At 46.7% G+C, this 17,837-nt stretch overlaps 1 protein-coding gene across 6 annotated transcripts in view; it reads left to right on the top strand.

Annotated features, from left to right (window-relative positions):
* Window positions 1-17,837, top strand: part of RGS6 (regulator of G protein signaling 6) — a 461,403-nt gene that overhangs the window by 392,580 nt on the left and 50,986 nt on the right. For all 6 annotated transcript variants that reach the window (XM_058655286.1, XM_058655288.1, XM_058655287.1 and 3 more), the window contains exons 13-14: window positions 12,387-12,497; window positions 17,581-17,706. In XM_058655286.1, the coding sequence (XP_058511269.1) occupies window positions 12,387-12,497; window positions 17,581-17,706 (237 nt within the window). The remainder of the gene's footprint in view (window positions 1-12,386; window positions 12,498-17,580; window positions 17,707-17,837) is intronic.

Below are 17,837 nucleotides of genomic sequence, written 5' to 3'. Positions count from 1 at the left end.
GAATCTGTGCATGATTTTTTTTTTCCTCATACACATTTTCTGCAGACTGTTCAAAGACTCCTCATAGGCATGGATTTCAACAGTGTTTTGTGATAACATAAGTTATCTTTTCATTCTGTTTCCATGAAGTTCTTGAATGACCCGCCTCCCTGAAAACACCTTTGCTTAGGCTGTCATGGAGATCTAATGGTTCTTTAAAAAAAAAGATTTGTTTGTAAGGCAGGTTACAGAAAGGGAGATACACACACACATACCCATACCTTCCATCTGCTGGTTCACTCTGCCCAAATAGCCGTAGTGTCTGGAGTTTGGCAAGATCAGATTCGGAAGCCTAGAACTCTGCTTGGGTCTCCCTTCTGGATGGCAGGAATTCAAGTACTTGAGACATATTCCCACGTTTTCCTAGGTTCATTAGCAGGGAATTAGATTGGAAGTGGAACAGCCAGGACTTGAACCAATACCCATATATGAGGACTGTGTTGCAGATGACAGCTTATGCTGTTGTATCACACCCTGGCCTCAGATGCACTGGTGCTGAGTGCAGGGATCCAGGCAGGGATGGGGGAGGGGGCAGTGACCAAAAAAGAACTGCCAAGTCTCAGATCTGAGGATACTAATCGTTGGTTCTGGGGCAGAGCCAGGAAATCTGCTTCCCAGGTAACCTCCAGGGGGACTGGCCTTATTTCTGAGGACAGAAAGGCTGCTCCTGAGTGATAGCCGACTTTGTCTTGCCTTTGGGGTGTATGGAAAGAGCCTGACCGGGCAGCAAGGGGCGGGCAGCACTGCACAAGTGTACAGGTGTGCTGAAGTGGGCCAAAGAGAAAGCCCAGAAAGCCCAGCAGGCTGGCATGTCCTGTGGTTGGTTTGTTTACCCCAGGCCACGGTGGGGCCCCACCTGCTCCCCCTAATTTGTGCTTGACAGCCTGCTCTCCTGGAAGGGATTATCCCAATCCCAGGGCTCCTGCCACGCCCACCAGAAGCTCTCAGGGAGTCCCTCCCAACCCAGCAGAGCCCAGATTTAATTCCCAGCAGCAGTAACTGGCCCCTTTGCCATGTGACACAAGGGCCTTTCTTCAGAGCCCCGGATAGAGAAGAGGAGGGGGAATGAGATGGGTGTGAGCAGATTAACAGCCTGGAGCCCAGCCTGTCAAAGGCTGTGCTGGCGGGGGAGGACCAGGGAGATGGCCCTGGCAGCTGGCCACAGGTTGAAAGCTGAGCCCTCTGAGGTGGGCACACACTAAGTCCCCACCCGGGATCTGGTTTCCTGGACCTGCTGCAGGTGATGAGTGGTAATGAGTCAGAGCCTCATCCCCCTCGGGAAATGTCCCCGTCCTTTTCCCACTTACTTCTCTTGAGGGTGCTGGGCATGATAGGAGGGAGTGAATCCAGAAGCTTCGCCTATGGAAGGAGCAGACAGACAATGTAGGGCTGGGTTTGGAGCCCACCATTGACAACATGAAGCCTGCCTTTGCCATTCCCCATGTTCTAACTAGCAAAGCGATCTCTCCCAGGGCCTGTTTCCACCTGTTGGCGTGGGAGGTTGCGGGAGAATTTGGGGAGAAGTCAATCCAGGCCTCAGCAGCCTGTCTACACACAATGAGTGTGTGCAGCTCTTGTCTTGCACGAGGTGCAGGGAATAGAATTCAGAGGCACAAGATGAAGTGCACAGGTAGATGGCAGTTCTATGCCAGGACCACTCCAGGGCTGCCTTCCAAGTCTCCTACCCTGAGAGCCCTGCAGGCTGCCCTGGGGTCTCCACTCCTCCCTGCCTCACGTGAGCCAGGAATCTGGCTCTTCCTCACAGGCATCCCCATTGTGTCCCAGCTTCAGCAGTTCTGTCTGTTGTCCCTAGGAGTGCCTACGTGCCCGTGAAGTGCCAGCTGTGTGACAACCCAACTGTGTTCCCCAGGCCTGGGCCTTCTGCACCTGTTGGGAGCCTAGTGGAGTTGTTCCCATCTGTGTTTCAGAAAGTGGGTCCCTGCTCACACAAGCAGCTTGCTGAGAGCAGAAAGGAGTAGCTCTTAGTCTCCTAGGCTTGGTTCGCCAATTGTTTTAAGGGACAATCTTTCTGAAATGTGATTTAGGACCTCGCCTTCTAGAAGAAAGAACACTATATTCCAGTTCGTTCTTTTCTAGCTGACTCAGGGTCAGTATTATGTGTAGGTACTTCAAAAGATTCATGTAAAGGAACTGAAAAAGCTCATTTGGGGGCAAAACAATTTTTCTAAGTCCGTGTGTGGATTTTTCCAAATATTCAATTTCATGACCCCCTTGGAGATTGTTAACATTGTACTGTTAAAGCCCTGATCAAGGTCTTTAAAAAAAAAAAATCATTTACTTTGAAGGAATTACAGAGGAAGAGATTCAATTTTCCATCTGCTGGTTTACTTTCCTAGATGACCACAAAAGCTGAGGATGGGCCAGCCTGAAGCCAGGAGCCAAGTGCTTCTTCCGAGTCCCCCACGTGGGTGGCAGGGGCCCAAGCACTTGGGCATCTTTAGATGCTTTTCCCAGGCCAATAGCAGGATCTGGATTGGTGATAGAGCAGCTGGAATATGAACTGTACCCATTTAGGAATCAGCATTGCAGGAAGTGGCTTTTCCCCCCACACTCCAATGCTGATCCACTATGGTCTTCCAGAACTCCACAAATTGCTTCCTACCCTCTCAGTGACCCAAGGGTTCCTTGCTTTTTCAGGGCCTGTTTGTCTGTTTGAATGACTGGTTGCTGGCTTGGTTGGTTTTCTTGCTCCTGTCAACGTGCTGATCTCTGGTAACGCTGCTTCCCTTCCAAGCAGCTCCCATTTCCAGTCCATAGCTATTGTTGGACATCAGGCCACCCCACACTCAGTGACTTAAAACTGTACATGTTTATCTGCTGCCCGCATACCTGTGTGCCAGCAGCTCCAGGGGATTCCTCCAGGTGCCTGCAGGCATCTGTGGACAGGGTGGGCAGCTCTGCTAACACTGGCTGTGCTCTTCCGCGGAGTGGTGGCTGCTGAGTCCGAGTGACATTAGCTAAGACAGTGGGCTCTGCTTGATGCTCAGCAGTCTGATTTGACCTCTTCACAAGGGAATTATGGGGTTCAGAGAAAGCGCACACACAGAATCATCCAGAAACCTCTTGAGGCTTGAAACTGTCACTCCAGTGATCATGCTGCGTTGTATTGGATAAAGCAAATCTCAAGCCCAGACTTAATTCAAAAGGCAAGCAGGGAAATAGACTCCATTTTTGATACTGACCTACCAAAAGCAGAGGCCCAAAGAGCAAAGTTGATTAGCCTTGAACTCGGAGAGATGCATGAGGAGTCTCCTCACTAGGCCCAGTGTTCCCAAATGATAGTGTAGGCTTGGCTAGGCCCAGCGCTACCAAATGACAGTGAACTGTAGGCTCGGCTCAGGCGGCCTTTGACCCCGATGGATGTTCTGTGCATGGCTGAAGCTGCCAAGTGAAGGACGTCTTCCTTCTTTGCACTAAAGTCCCCCAGGGATCCCTCTTATGTTCGCCCCAGCCTTATAGCACTTGACAAGGCCACTGTGGGAATGCAAAGAGCAATACATTTTGGTTCTAAATTGTCTGGAATCTCTGTGTCTTGGCTGTGTTTGCCTAGAGGTAGCTCCCTGTTCGTGGTGGCACTGAGCTGGGGCACTGTTACAGCAGGTGTCCCGCCACACCACCCGCGCATGGCAGGATCAAGTTGTTCCATGTGATATCTGCGTCCTCACTCAGCTTATCCTCACCCTATTACTGAGAGTCATTTGTGCGTCACAGCTGACTGATGAATTGATTTTTTTTAACATCATCTGTCGTGCCCATCTCTGAGACTGCCGTCGCTGCCTGAAATTGGATGCCGGTTCCTCCACTGCCTCCTGACCCTCAGTGATCATGAAATGTAATTAATGAAATGAGATAAGACAGCAAGGGACTGGGTACCCTGAGGCTCCATTAAAAACCTGCTAGGGTGATGGAAATCCGTGAACTTAATGTCTAATGATAGTTTCAGGGGAGGAAAAACCAGGAGCAAAAAAAAAAAAAAGCCGTTAGCACTTTGCTTCGGTGTGAGTCCAGAAACCATAGGGTTCCCGGCTTCTCCTTTCTCTCATTCCATTGTAGGTAGTAGGAAGAAAGATCAGAGGAAGCGCATGGACTAGGTGACTGTAATCCTTGGCGGGCAAGGATCAGGAAACCTACCCTGGCATACACTCTTCTCTCTGCAGACTCAAATTCTCAGGGCCACCTATTGAATGAATGCATTTTTCTTTCATTGTAGCCTCTCTCCATTGCCCCATTCTTCAGTGGAGGGAAGCAATTCCCATGCGTTCATGAATGAATGGGTCGCTGGGAAGCAAGCTCCCCCCTGCAGTTCCATATCACGCCACAATCTCCTTTCTCAACAGCGTCCCCTGTCTCTTCCTGCCTCGCATCTCTGCGGAGCATCATGGCTTAAGGAATGGCACCTGCCAAGGGGGGCGTGTTAACATCTCCTCTGTCCTCTCTTCCCATCACATCCAAGGTCTAAGCATCCTTCTTATGGAGAGGCTCCAATTTTGCACTGAGTGCTCCAGCAACTTTTAGACCTATGGCACCCTTCCCTGTCTGCAGATTCTACATCCGCAAACCCAGTCAGCCAAGCATCTGCAATAATGAGACAGGGCAAGGGAAGCCCATGTATTAAACATACACACTTTGGCCCTTGCCATTCTTCCCTGGATGATACACTATGACCACTCTTTGTATAACCTTTACGTTGTGTTAGCAATGACAAGTCATCTAGAAATGATGGAAAGAGGGATGTCACAGGTTAGACACAAAGATGGCGCTGTGTTACAGGAGGAGCTTGGGCTTCTGTGGATCTGCATGTCTTCACGGGCCCCAGAGACAGAGACACCTGAATTTCTCAAGTGGGCGTGGACCCTATGCCGTGATGCGTGCCCTTGATTGCTTGTGAATGATGGCTTCCCTTAGCTGCCAGCCGTGCCTCCGTGTCCGTTTCCCTGGGGCCCAGCAGTGGCAGTGTGTTTGTATCCTCTCCCCTCCCCACGTTGTAAATGAAGTTCCAGCCGTGTGTTCTGAGCCCCCCTGACCTCCGAAAGCATCACTCAGCCCGTGACGGCCAGCATCTCTCCGTCTTCCAATTCACCTGTCGTGCTTGCTGGGTCCCACCTGGCCCGTTTGCAATAAGATCATGCGTCTCATTTTGCTAAGGGAGAAAGGATGCTCTCACAGCTTTTGAGCTTGCTCTCAAGCAGTTGGGGCAAACTTTTCACGCCCAGGAGCCCCCTTATCCACAGTTCACTCTGTACTTTGAGTTACCCTTGGTCCTCTGCAGTTCAAAAATACTTCATGGAAATTTCCAGAAATAGGTAGTAAGGGTTTTTAAAGATCTATTTTTATTTGAAAGGCAGAATTAGGAGTGAAGATGCAGAGAGAGGTTGTTCATCCACGGATTCACTCCACAAATAGTATCAACAACTGGAGCTGGGCCAGATGAAAGCTAGGAGCCCAGAGCTGCTTCTGGGCCTCACATGTGGGTTCAGAGTCCCAAGAACTTGGACCATCCTCCACTGCTTTCCCAGATCATTAGCAGGGAACTAGATTAGAAGTGCCCGTATGGGTTGTCAGTGCTGCAGGCAGAAGCTTAATGCACTGTGCCACAGCAACAACCCTGTAGGTGACAAGTTTTTGAATAGCTCCTATGACAACATGTTTTTAGAATCATTGTATTTCATTATTAGCTGTCATCATTAATCTCTTCCTACACCTAATTTATGAACTTTATCTTAAGTATATGTGGGTATGCTTAAGATTTAAGAATGTTTTATGGACCCGGTGGTGTGGCCTAGTGACTAGGGTCCTTGCCTTGAAAGCACCGGGATCCCATGTGGGTGTCAGTTCTAATCCCGGCAGCTCCACTTCCATCCAGCTCCCTGCCTGTGGCCTGGGAAAGCAGTTGAGAATGGCGCAAGGTATTGGGACCCTGCACCCAAGTGGGAGACCTGGAGGAGGTTCCTGGCCCCTGGCTCCAGATCGGTGCAGCACCAGTCATTGCGGTCACTGGGGAGTGAAACATTGGATGGAGGATCTTTCTCTCTGTCTCTCCTCCTCTCTATACATCTGACTTTCCAATTAAAAAAATAATATTTTACACTGAAATAACCATATCTTTAGCTTCCGTTTTGCATGAGCTTTTTAAAGCACTCTGCTTGGGGGGGAAATATTCTCTTTGTATAGGAGGCTGCGTTATTCTGGGCTTTTCAGGCATCCACTGGGATGTATGTCCTAACACATACCCCTTGCAGGAAAGAGGGAACTACTGCTTTTTCAGTTCCTTTCCAAGTTTACCCAAGGGAGAGCCTGAGTAGCAGGCTGTGTTGGGAAGCTTTCACGTGAATACCGCCTCTCATCCCAGGACTGACTGATGCAGCTGGAAACTCACTCTACCAGTCACTCAGTGCCAACCTTGCACTGTGGTCAGGCAGCTGTTTGCTCTATGACGGTATCAGTGGTCATAACTCACTGACCACAGAGTGTCCCTCTGGAAGCATCTAGTAGCTTTTTGCCACCTACCTTCTGAAGCTAATTCCACACCTCGCTAAGAATCTGCTGGTAGGCCTGAGGACGGGGGTGGTACCCATACCAAAGCTTTGTAGGGGAGCAGTTTCCATTGCCATGAGAACTTTGTCATCTGAAAATGGAAAGGCCACATCCTTGTCAGAAGTCGGGGGAAAGGGACAAGAATGTTGAAACTGTTCGGGGAGAAGTATTGTTCCTGAAGAACTTGCTCTGGATTTCTTGGGTGTTCTTGTATCTCCCTCTGATTCTGTCTTGTGTGTCACGTGCACCTGTGGGCTGCTGATGTTTGTGTGCCGTAAACTAAGCATCCTCCAAAGCTCTTTGCTTCTATTCCCCTCTCCCTCTGGGCTTTTGTTGCCCTACTCCAGGTCTTTCTGAAGAGACTGGCATTGACTTTGGACTACAGTAGTTCTGAGCAGTAGTCATTGCTGCCTCCACCATTGCCTACCTGACCTCGAGCCAACTCCATCCACCTTGTTGCTGAGCCCTGAGCAAGCATGTTCTGGGGGAGAGGGTGTCTAATTGATGCCATAGAGGATAGCCTGATGAACTTGGCCCTCACACTCCTATCGCCTTCATCTCCTTTCCCACTGTATTCTTTTAGTTTCCAGTAGAAGAATCCCTAAGTTGAAATCCATTAGCAAAAAGGAGCACATACTGACTGTCCAGAGATGAGAAGGGCTGCAGAGTTGAGCTCTGAGAAGGGCACGAGTGCCATGGAACTCAGACGGAACTGGAGCCCAGGCCTTGATGCCCTCCAAGACCCTCCCAACTTGGGTCCTGCTCCACTTTCCACCTTGACCTCATGCTTTACAAGGTGTGAGTCCCACGACAAGACCACCTCCAGCTCCGCACAGCTCCTACCACTGGAGAGAGAGGATATTTACCCCATTCCTGAAAACTCAACTGTGGCCGAGGCAGGGCTCTTGAGTGAGCCTGTAGTCGCCCCTGAAATAAACTTGTGTCCATGTCCAAGGGCAAGCCTCAGGAGATGCGCGAGCTGAGCAGAAATCCAGAGGTGTTTCTCCATGCCTGCTTGTCTTTCTTAGAGGACGGACGCTCATGACCCAGAGTCTCTGTCCGCCTCACACAGGTTCCCCCAGTGTGACTAAGCATGAAGTTCAGCCGAACCGAGAGCATCCATTCTATTTATGGGCAGTGCTTCTTTCTCCATTCCAACCTCTTTCACGCCTAAATCCGCGGAAGCCTTTCACTCTGTTTTGACCATTTGTCTGATCCCTCCCAGCCACCCTTTCATGGCTCTTCCTCTGTGTCTCTCCTGGAAAGCTCTAACTCCCAGGGTAAGGCAGCTTTAGCTCAGATGACGGAGCCAAGAGAGCGTGGTGGTGACGAGCAGTCCCTCTGGTCCTCCTTGTGCTGCTTCCATTTGGTGGGGTGATGTAGAGGAAGAGCAGAGGGAAAGGGGACCCCTCCCCCCGTCCCTCCCTGCCCAGGCAGGAGCGTTCTTTCACCTCCTCTCAATCCCCTGTGTGAACCTTCTCTGTGGCGTTAACCTTCTCTTTCTCTCTGAGAAGGATCAACTCCTGCCACAGCCTGCCCAAAGCCCAAGTTGCCCCTAGGGACCTCCAGGAATACACACGTGGCTGTCTCTTGTCCTTCGCAGTGATATTGCAAACAGGACAAGCATGGATTCATGAGTACCAGGTGTATTTGCATGGGTGGTGACAGTGGTGGTGGAATAAAATATGTTAGTGCCAGTCTCCAAAAGTCCAGGCAAGCCTCCTGCACCTTGTGTTTCCCGCCACACTCTGTTTCAGGTGGCTTCATTTTCTACCTGCTGCGTAAATTCCTCTAAACCACAAGTGTGGTAGGCAGAATAAAAATTCCCCCAAAATGTCCATATTCTTTTTCTTAAACATGTGTTTAGTGTGTGTGTGTGTGAGAGACAGAGAGAGAATATGAATGTGTGTGAGAGAGATTTTTTCATCTACTAGAAATGCCCACAGCAATCAGGGCTGGGTCGGGCTGAAGCCAGGAGCCAGGAACTCTGTCCAAGTCTCCCTCATGGGTAGAGTGGCCCAAGCAAGGGAGCCATCTTCTGCTGCTTTCCCAGGTTCATCAGCAGAGAGTTGGGTTGAAAGCAGAGTAGCCAAGACTCTGCCTAGTACTCTACCATGGTGTCCAGGCATCCCCACATCCAGCTTATCCTTGTATGGTGCTTACAGTGGGTTAAACTCCTCCAAAAAATAACACGTCTGGAACCAATGCATGTGACCTCACTTGGGGAAAAGGCTTTTAGATATAAGGATCTCAAAGAGAAGGCCATAGGAAGACAGAGACAGCTTGAAGTTTTACAAACACTGGCCAGGCAGCACCTGTGGTGCATGAAGCCAGAAGAAGCAGAGAAGGGTTCTCCCTGCTGAGCGCTGGACTTCAGACTGCCTGCGCTGCCACTGCTCTGAGCCACCAAGTCTGCAGCCATCTGTTATGGCAGCTCTAAGAAGCTGACACATGTCCCCATGCAAAGCCTAACTGCGTTCAGGGAGAATGTTAGCCCACGTGGCACAGAAGTGGTTCCCTGGGATAGCATCCCGCCACAGGCCTTGCTGAGAATCCTTTGGCCATCCATCCTCCCTAACATGCTGAAAGCTCCTACTGATAGAACTTGTCTGGACAAGGCACACAACTTGCAGCAGAGTCTCAGGACAGACGTGTGGCTCCTCTGTGTGGTGTGTCGGTAGTGTAGTTATAGAGATGGTTCTGGAATGCTATCCCCTTTTTTCTCACAATGCTCCTGACTGCTCAGCAAGGCCATTGGTAAACTTGACAAAGAGGAATTCAATGTCTCAGCCAAGATTTACAAACAGGAATTTTCAGCTTCCTCCCCTCTCCTCTCCTCCCCGCCCGCAGGTGAGGGTCTACATCCAGGACAGCTGAGAGGTGTACAGATGTCGGGAAATCTATATCTGGCTTTAAAACCAGAATTATCAAGAATTAAAGGGAAAGTGGCAATCCTTCCCAAGCTTTAAGGGCCTCATCCTGCCCACCCTTTACAATTGAGTCCTAGGAACTGAGCCTCTGACTTAGCTATTGGGGGAAATTGCTAACTTATCTTGCTGGCAATGCTTGGGGAAAAGTTTTCTCATGGATCGATAACCATAAAGATAGTCATACCTCTTGGCCAAATAGGTCCACTGATGGATTTGAATTCTAAATGAATAACTCAGAGCCAAGAAACCCTTTAAGAACAGTGGTATTCCACCATAGCCCTGTGGAGACTTGCTGAAAATAGGAAAAGTCTGTTTCTAATAGAAAAGAAATGATGAATTGTAGGTCTATAATCTTAATATTGGAAAATTATTATTAATTATAGGTGTATAAATAGGCCTATCCGCTCTCTTTCCCCCAAAGCAACTGAGAGAATAATTTGGACTCACAAGTCAACCAGTTAAGAGATTAATTTAAAAGATTAAACATTTTTCCAAAATACAAAGTTTAGAGGATTAGGAACCATTAATAACCACAGCCCATTTCTCTGTTTGTAATATTTTATATTCTTAGTTGAGCCGTGAGTATAAGGGTGATTTTCTACAACTTTTCAACCTTTCTGCATGTCTCAAATATTCTAAATTGTCATTTTTTTTTTAATCAAACATTGGGATAGAAATACTTGCATTGCAGTGAAGCGGCTGTGAAATCCATCCTTGACTCTTGAAGCCGCCAGGGCCGTGGAGGGTGAGAAGACAACGAGAGGCTAGCAGCAGAAGGCTATCCAGGCATGGCCCGAATCAACAGGGGCCATCGGCACCCAGTGGCACCCATGGCAGCTCTGGCTACAGGGCTGTGAGGACAGGAGCACAGGGGCCTTCCTCACTCATCCCGGGTTCTGGTACTCAGCACAGCAGAGCTCGACTCAGCTCCAGCCATTGTGGCCATCTGGGGAGTGAACAGTGTATGAAAGACCTTGCTCTCTGTCCCTCCTTCTCTCTGTAAAATCTTTCCAATGGCAATGAATTTTAAAAAGAAAAAGAAGACATTATCAAAGAAATAACATGATTTCTTAGAATTTTTTTAGTCTGTTGCATGTTGTGTCCGGCACAGTAAATAGAGACAGGTAGCAAGAGTCAAGAGTCTATGTGAAGTTTCGCAGCACTTGAGCACCCAAGAGAAGATTCTGTGTTGAAAAAGAGAAACAAAACTGAACTAAAGAACAAGAATTCAAATGGACCCTGACTTCTCGATAGTAGCGTTAGTTGTCAAGAAGTACCTTCACTCAGAGAGAAGTACCTTCACTCAGATATGGAGAGAAAACCGTTGGTTAGCACTGAAAGAACTCAAAATGCTTAGTTCTTCTGCTCTCTGCTTGAAAGCTACGGCTTCTGCACAACCAGGGAATAAAACCAAAGATCACATATAGAACTCATAAAACAAGGGTTCCAACACAGAAGGAAGGCTGTCCCAGGCTGATGATTTTGCATGAAGTCCATGGAGCAAGTAGTCCAGGTTGGAGGAAGCGAACCAAAGATACACAGCGAACTCCTGGAGGCAGGCAGGGTTAATAATGAATGGGCTATTGAATGTGTTGCAGGTGTGAAAAAAAAATATTGATGGATGTTTCACAGGTTTGTTAAAACACTTGAAAATAGCAGCATGATACTTATCTGAGCACCGGAAGATTTTTATCTCATTTAATGATGTGAACACCGACCACTGATTTTGCAAAAATTGCTGTGTAAGTCTTTCTGGAGATCATTGAAAGGGAGAGGAGGAGAGAGTGGGAGATTATTGAGTAGATCATTTAATCCTTGTCTCAAATTTAATAAAGCAAGAGCAGCTGTAAGATCATATAATTTAAACATTCAGGCAGATGCTAGAAGGAACAGGACACAGAATATGAGTAAGAAGAAACAGAAGAAAAAAATCAGTCATTTTGTTTGCTTTTTTGTGCTTCTCTTTCCTCAGCACTGTTTTACAGGCATGTTTTAGCTATCAATATGTATTTTGATGAAAAATAAAAGTTAGAGGCAGGGGAGAGGGTCAGGTGTATGTTCTAATAGTCCAGGCCTGTTTGTCATATCAGAGGGCCTGGGTTCAAACCCTGGCTCTGGCCCCTCACTGCAGCTTCCTCCAGCTCCCAAAAAGCAACAGTGACGGATGCAGTAACGAGATCTGTGTCGCTCACATAGGACACCCACACTGAGTTTCTGGCTCCCAGCCTCAGCTACAGACCAGTCCAGACCACGGTGGGCATTGGGGAATAAGTGTTTTCTCTCTTTCTCTCTCTCTGTCTCCCTTCCTCCCTCCCTCCCTCTCTTTTTCTGTATTGGCCTCTCTGCCTCTCAAGTTTTAAAGCGTTTTAAGATAAAAATGAATTTTAAAAATGTGAACTGGTAAGTTTAATGTTGAGAGTGTGTTGCACATACATTAGCTGATCATTGCAACTGGAAAAATGAAGTTGATTTTGGAAAAGTGTTTAGGTGAAGTCCTTAAGGTCTGGCAGGGTTTTAAAGTCTTTGCCATAAGAAAGGCACCCAACTGGGGATCCTGGGATGGCAGAACTATGTCTTCTATATGCGCCACCTGACAGGTGATGTTCATGTAGGTTTGGACACATGCTTCCGTCAAAGCTAATGCTGGCAGGGAGGGATGCACTGAAGTTCAGGTGAAGAGCTGATGGGAGAAGCAGGCATCACACATGTGTGAGCACTGAGACTGTCCCAGGGATTCAGAAAAGCAGCACGATTGACCAGAAGCAACCTTTAATGTAGAATTCTGTTAGGACTGCTGCAGGGTGGTTGTTAAACAGTTCCTGGGACATCAACAGCATCCTTTTCTCTGCTTCCCTCCCACAGCCTGATCGCCTACACAGAACAGTATGCAGAGTATGATCCCTTTATCACACCGGCCGAGCCAGCCAACCCCTGGGTCAGCGACGACATTACTTTATGGGACATAGAGATGAGGTAAGCAAACATCCCCTTAAATGAAAAGCCACAATACAAAAATCAACGTCAGGAAGGGAAATAGAAATTTGCAACACCATGAAGTTAAATAACACGCTACTAGATATGATAGTCTCCATTATACAGCTACTATACATCCCCTTAAATGAAAAGCCACAAAACAAAATCAAAAACAGGAAGAAAAAAAAGAAATCAACAACACCATAAAGTTAAATAACATGCTACTGAATGACTAATGTGTTACTGAAGAAATGAAAATCAAGAATCATCTTGAAGAAAATGATGCTACTGTATGATCTATGAGTCACTGAAAAATTTAATCAAAAGAAAGTGTTTTGAAGAGATGAAATTAACAAAAAAAATCGAAATCCCGGAAATAGAGTTTCTGCTATTTGTTGGTGAAATGTGTCTCCTGTAGACAACAAATAGATGGGTTTTGTTTTTTCATCCAGTCTACTATTCTATGACATTTGATTGATGAGTTTGAGCTATTTACATTCAGGGCTAATATGAATGGGTGATAATATGGTCCTGTCATTTTAACAATGTGCTGTTCATTGATTTAGTCTTCCGTTGCTATTTTACTGAGATGTTCTTTGCATTTGCCTTTGGTTTTGATGAGCACTATTCCTTTCCCTGTCAAGAGAACAGCTTTAAGTATCGTTTGTAGGGCAGATTTGGAAGAGGCAAATTCTTTTAACTTTTCTTTACTGTGGAAGAATTTTATTTCATTTTCAAAGACAAAGGAAAGTTTGGCTGGGTACGTTATCCTGGGTCGACAATTTTTTGCATTTAGAATCTGGAATATGTTGCTCCATTCTCTTCTGGCCTGTAGAGTTTCCTGTAAAGGTCTCCTGTGAGTTTAATTGGCATTTCTTTATATGTCAATTGATTTATTTCATGTGCACATTTAAAGATCTTTTCTTTATGTTCATCTGAAGAGAGCTTGATTATCATGTGTCATGGTGAAGATTGCTTTTGGTCAACCCTGTTGGGAGTTCTGTGCCTCTCCTGGATGTTGTTTTCCAATTCTTTCTCTAGATTAAGGAAATTTTCCCTTATTATTTCATTAAATACATTTGTAAACCCAGCTTCTCTTTCTGCACCTTCTGGGACTCCCATAACTCTTATGTTAGGCCTCTTAATAGTGTCTTTCAATTCTTGAATACTTTTTTTTAGCCTGATCCAGATCTACTTCCAGCTTTTTGTTTGTTTTCCCCTGGTGAAAAGAAGGAAATATCTTCTGATTTTGAGATTCTTTCTTCTGCCTCCTTCACTCTATTTTGGAGACTCTCCACTGTACTTTTAATTTGCTCCACTGTATTCTTCATTTCTGATGTATCAGCTTTCATTTGATTCATTTCCAGTGTGACATATCCTTAAGTTCCTTCAACTCCTGTGTTACCTGTTTCTCATTGTTGATAAGAAGCTTTCTAACAAGTGTTTTGAATTCTGTGTGCCCCATTTTCTCTGTCTTCCTCAGTAAACTGTGAGGTTGGCAAAGATTTTTGCTCCTTTGCAGGGGAGTCTTCAATAATATTCATTGTTCCTCTGTCTCTTCTTTTGCTGCTGCTCATTGTACTTCTGGTTAGCAGATTCTTCTCCTGTGTCAAGTTTCTAACCTCTGTCACCCACAAGTCTACAGTTTGATTTTATTTATTGTGGTTGGTACACAGCTATTTGTTTGCACTCACTTGTGCCACTACCTCCAGCGAGTTCCAGGTCTGGGTTCTTATGTTAGCTTTCCATGGTCTCCATAGCCCCAGCTCCTGGCTCACTAGTATCCTGTGAGTTCTTAAAGGTTGTTCGCTGGAGTTTGCACAATGGAAAGTTACTGTACCAGTCCCCTGAGAATGGGGGTCAAGAGATATTTGAATTTTCAGAATAATTTTGCACCCACCAGAGACCATCCTGTGGGAGCAACACATGGTTGAACCATAAAGCAGGTGATTTGGGGATTAACCAAGTGATAGGGGAAAGATTCATTGAAAGAAACTCTTATGCAGGAGGCTTCTAATAGCATAGAATTCCAGCAGCCAAGTAGCAGCAGGAATAAGTGAAGCTGATATGAAACATCAATTCATATAGATAGGATTGTGAGTAATGGGTCATTGGGCAAATATAGATGTACTAAGTTGATGTACCCAACTCAGACTATATCTGCCCCAGAACCTCAGAGTGTAACCTTATTTGGAAATAGACTAACTATAGGTGTAGATGTTTAAGATATGGTCCTACTGAGAAGGATAGGTCCTAATCCAAAAAGACACACACAGAACAAATATCCAGAGAAGACAAGGAGCTCAGGGAGGATGCTACGTAATGGCAGAGGTAGGGATGGGAGGAGTGCAGGAATGCCAAGGATCATTGGCACCATCAGAAGTCAATGAAGTCATAGGGGCCATATGTTCCCCTGGAGGCATCAGCAGGAGCTTGGCCCTGCCAAAGCTTTGATTTGGGACTTCTGGCTCCCAGACTGCAAGAGTGCACATTTTTGCTCTTGTAATCCAAGCAGGTTGATAGAACTTCCATGCGGCAACGTTAAGACACTAATCCTCCAGGGTACCTTGTCTCTCCCAATCCCTGGATTTCTGCTACTCATCCCCAATTTCTGCTTTAGACTTCCCTCTAATTCTATATCTACAGTGACATCCAGCACTTCTGGTTCACACCAAAATGATCCTTCTCCTCATCCCTGCCACTACCTTCTCCCTTCTGGTGGGGTAAATGTGGACTCATCATTTAGATGCCAGAAAGAAGTGATAGTGGAGTTGGGTGTGCATCCCTGAGGCTGTCACTGCAAAAACTTGCACAGTTTTCACAGCAGGCTCTCTGGGCACAGCCATTGATCAGGACACAACTGCCACCAGCACAGTCCCATGTAAGCTGAATCCTTGCAGATAATTGGGTCCATCCACAATGTGGTCCTGGCAGAAGAAGGTGATGTGCTCCAGTGCTGAAACTGGCCTCTAGGTTCAACCCCAAGACGAATCCCCAGTAAACAATGGGTTTGCTCCTTGGAAAGTGACTGAGTTTGATTAGCTCTGTGGTTTATATTCGAGAAAATCTGCAGTCTGGTGTCACACTTTGTCAAAGACCCCGCTTGGTGCTTTGGGAAAGATCTTTTGTGGAATTCCCTACAGTCTGAGCTGCTGGGCCTTGTCTGCTACCATAACCCTGGTGAGTTACATCTGAAAAGGCAAAGTCAGACAGCAGACACCACCCAAATTCCCGAGCACAGGATCTCTTGGTCACTGTCAGCATTAGCAGGCACCATGGTTGATGATTATATCTGCTGGTGCAGAAGTGATTGGATTTGGATGGCTTATACCTGGAGCTCTATATCCAGTGTGCCACATGTGGCTATTTAGATTGAAACTGTTAGTGTCTTCAACCAAATAAAATTGAAAATGCACTGTATCCGTCACACTGACCACTTTGCCAGTGCTCAGTAACAGCCCTGAGCCTAGGGGCCGTCCCATCAGAGAGCACAGGTTCACGATGCTTGTATTATCACAGAACATTCTATTGACTGCAGTGGCATAGAGTCCTTTGCTTTTCCCTTCTTTCCAATACACTAGTTCCCTTCTGCCTTTTACTAAGTGTAATTTGTAAGGTGAATATTGAGAATGTGTCAACTCCATGATAAGAGGAAGCATGATGGTATTCACTTACTGTCTGTTAGAAATAACACAAAGTATGTATTTTTTTAAAGGAAAGTATAGCTAGAACAATGTTTTCCATATTAGACTGTGTCCATAAATTACCTAGAGATCTGGTTAAATTGTAGGTTCTGACTCTACAGGTCCCAGGAAGGCTGGTAGCTGACATTCTGCCTCTGGTCCAAGGACCGCATCTAAATGGGGAGGAGTTAGAGCACGTAGTTTGTCCATTAGAAGGTCGGGAAAGAAATACAATAAATGGACCTGAATGAAAAGACAGCAGCTAAAGAAAATATTCTTGTCCAACCCCAGATGACTAAGACCAGCCTTTCCTCTTAGGTCTGAATGTGAGACAGCACAACAAAGCTTGTCTACACAGCAGAGCAGGGTTAAGGCTACCTTGGAGACCCATGCTACCTAGACTTGATTATAGCCTCCATCCCTTCCTCCCATGTCTTTAGACAACATATCACTAGGTTTCATAGTCCCCCATCTGGAAAGTGAGGATCGTGCCAGTACATGGTCCTCTGAATAGTCGCCAGCCATCTGTGAGCTGGCCAACGTGAGCCTGGAAAAGCATTAAACTCACCATGAACACTGCAGGTGGCTGTGCATTCAGAAAGTGACTGCAAAGTGTTACTTCCCAGCAGGCACATGTGGCTTATCCCAGATGGATGGTGCCTTTCTAGCCAACACACATTGCTTTACTCTGAACAGACCCCTCCGTTCTCCCCTCCTGTGGATTGAGGAAGGGGTGGGAAGTGGTGTGGGGGTGATACCCTTGAAGAAAGGTGACATTCACAGAACATCTTGGCTTCCAATGGAAGTGTGAATGGAGTCAAGGGTTGGGCCCGTAGTGGACAGCAACGGTGAAGGTGGGCCTGCTCCCAAGTGGGAGACCATACCAGACGGGCCCTGAAGATTCTCACAAAGCACTGTCCTTTGGAACAGTGACCAAGCCACCCACTAGTTCATTCCCCAAATGCCCAGAACAGCCAAGACAAGAATCAAGAATTCCATCGGGGTTTCCCATACTAGTGGAAGGACCTTAAGTATTTGAGCCAGCACCTGCTGCCTCCGAGGATTCACATTAGCAGGAAGCTGGACTAGAAGCAGAGCAGCCAAGACTCCAACCAGGCTCTCTGCAATGGGAGGCAGTCATCCCAAGCAGCTACTTAGTTTACTGTGCTGCAGCACCTGCTCCCACAACCCTGTTCTCAAAACGGCGTTAACTATTGGCTACTGTTGGTATCCAAAACCCTGCACTTGGAATGTGTGCAGATTGGATAGACTCGGCCAGTTAAATATGAGACATTTCCTTTTAGTGCATGAAACAAAATGAATTTGAATCATTGAGAAGAGTTGCATATGGGCTTTGACCTGGGACTCATCATTTCTTAAACGTTCTCTCCTTCCCAAAGCAAAGAGCCCAGCCAGCAGCGAGTGAAGAGATGGGGCTTCTCTTTTGATGAGATACTGAAGGACCAGGTGGGGCGGGACCAGTTCCTCCGATTCCTGGAGTCAGAGTTCAGCTCTGAAAACCTCAGGTAAGTCTCTCTAAGACTTGAACCATGTGAAAAAAATTTGAATTTGCACAATCTGTCTCTCTAACTCCCCCACCCAACCACCCTTTCTTAGCCAAATATTGTTAAGGCTCAAATCCAGTGTTCCATTCATC

This window comes from Ochotona princeps, chromosome 26 (assembly GCF_030435755.1).
Source record: "Ochotona princeps isolate mOchPri1 chromosome 26, mOchPri1.hap1, whole genome shotgun sequence".
NCBI classification, from domain to species: domain Eukaryota; kingdom Metazoa; phylum Chordata; class Mammalia; order Lagomorpha; family Ochotonidae; genus Ochotona; species Ochotona princeps.
The sequence above is the reverse complement of the archived record's forward strand: the minus strand, read 5'-3'. Positions and strand labels throughout refer to the sequence as shown.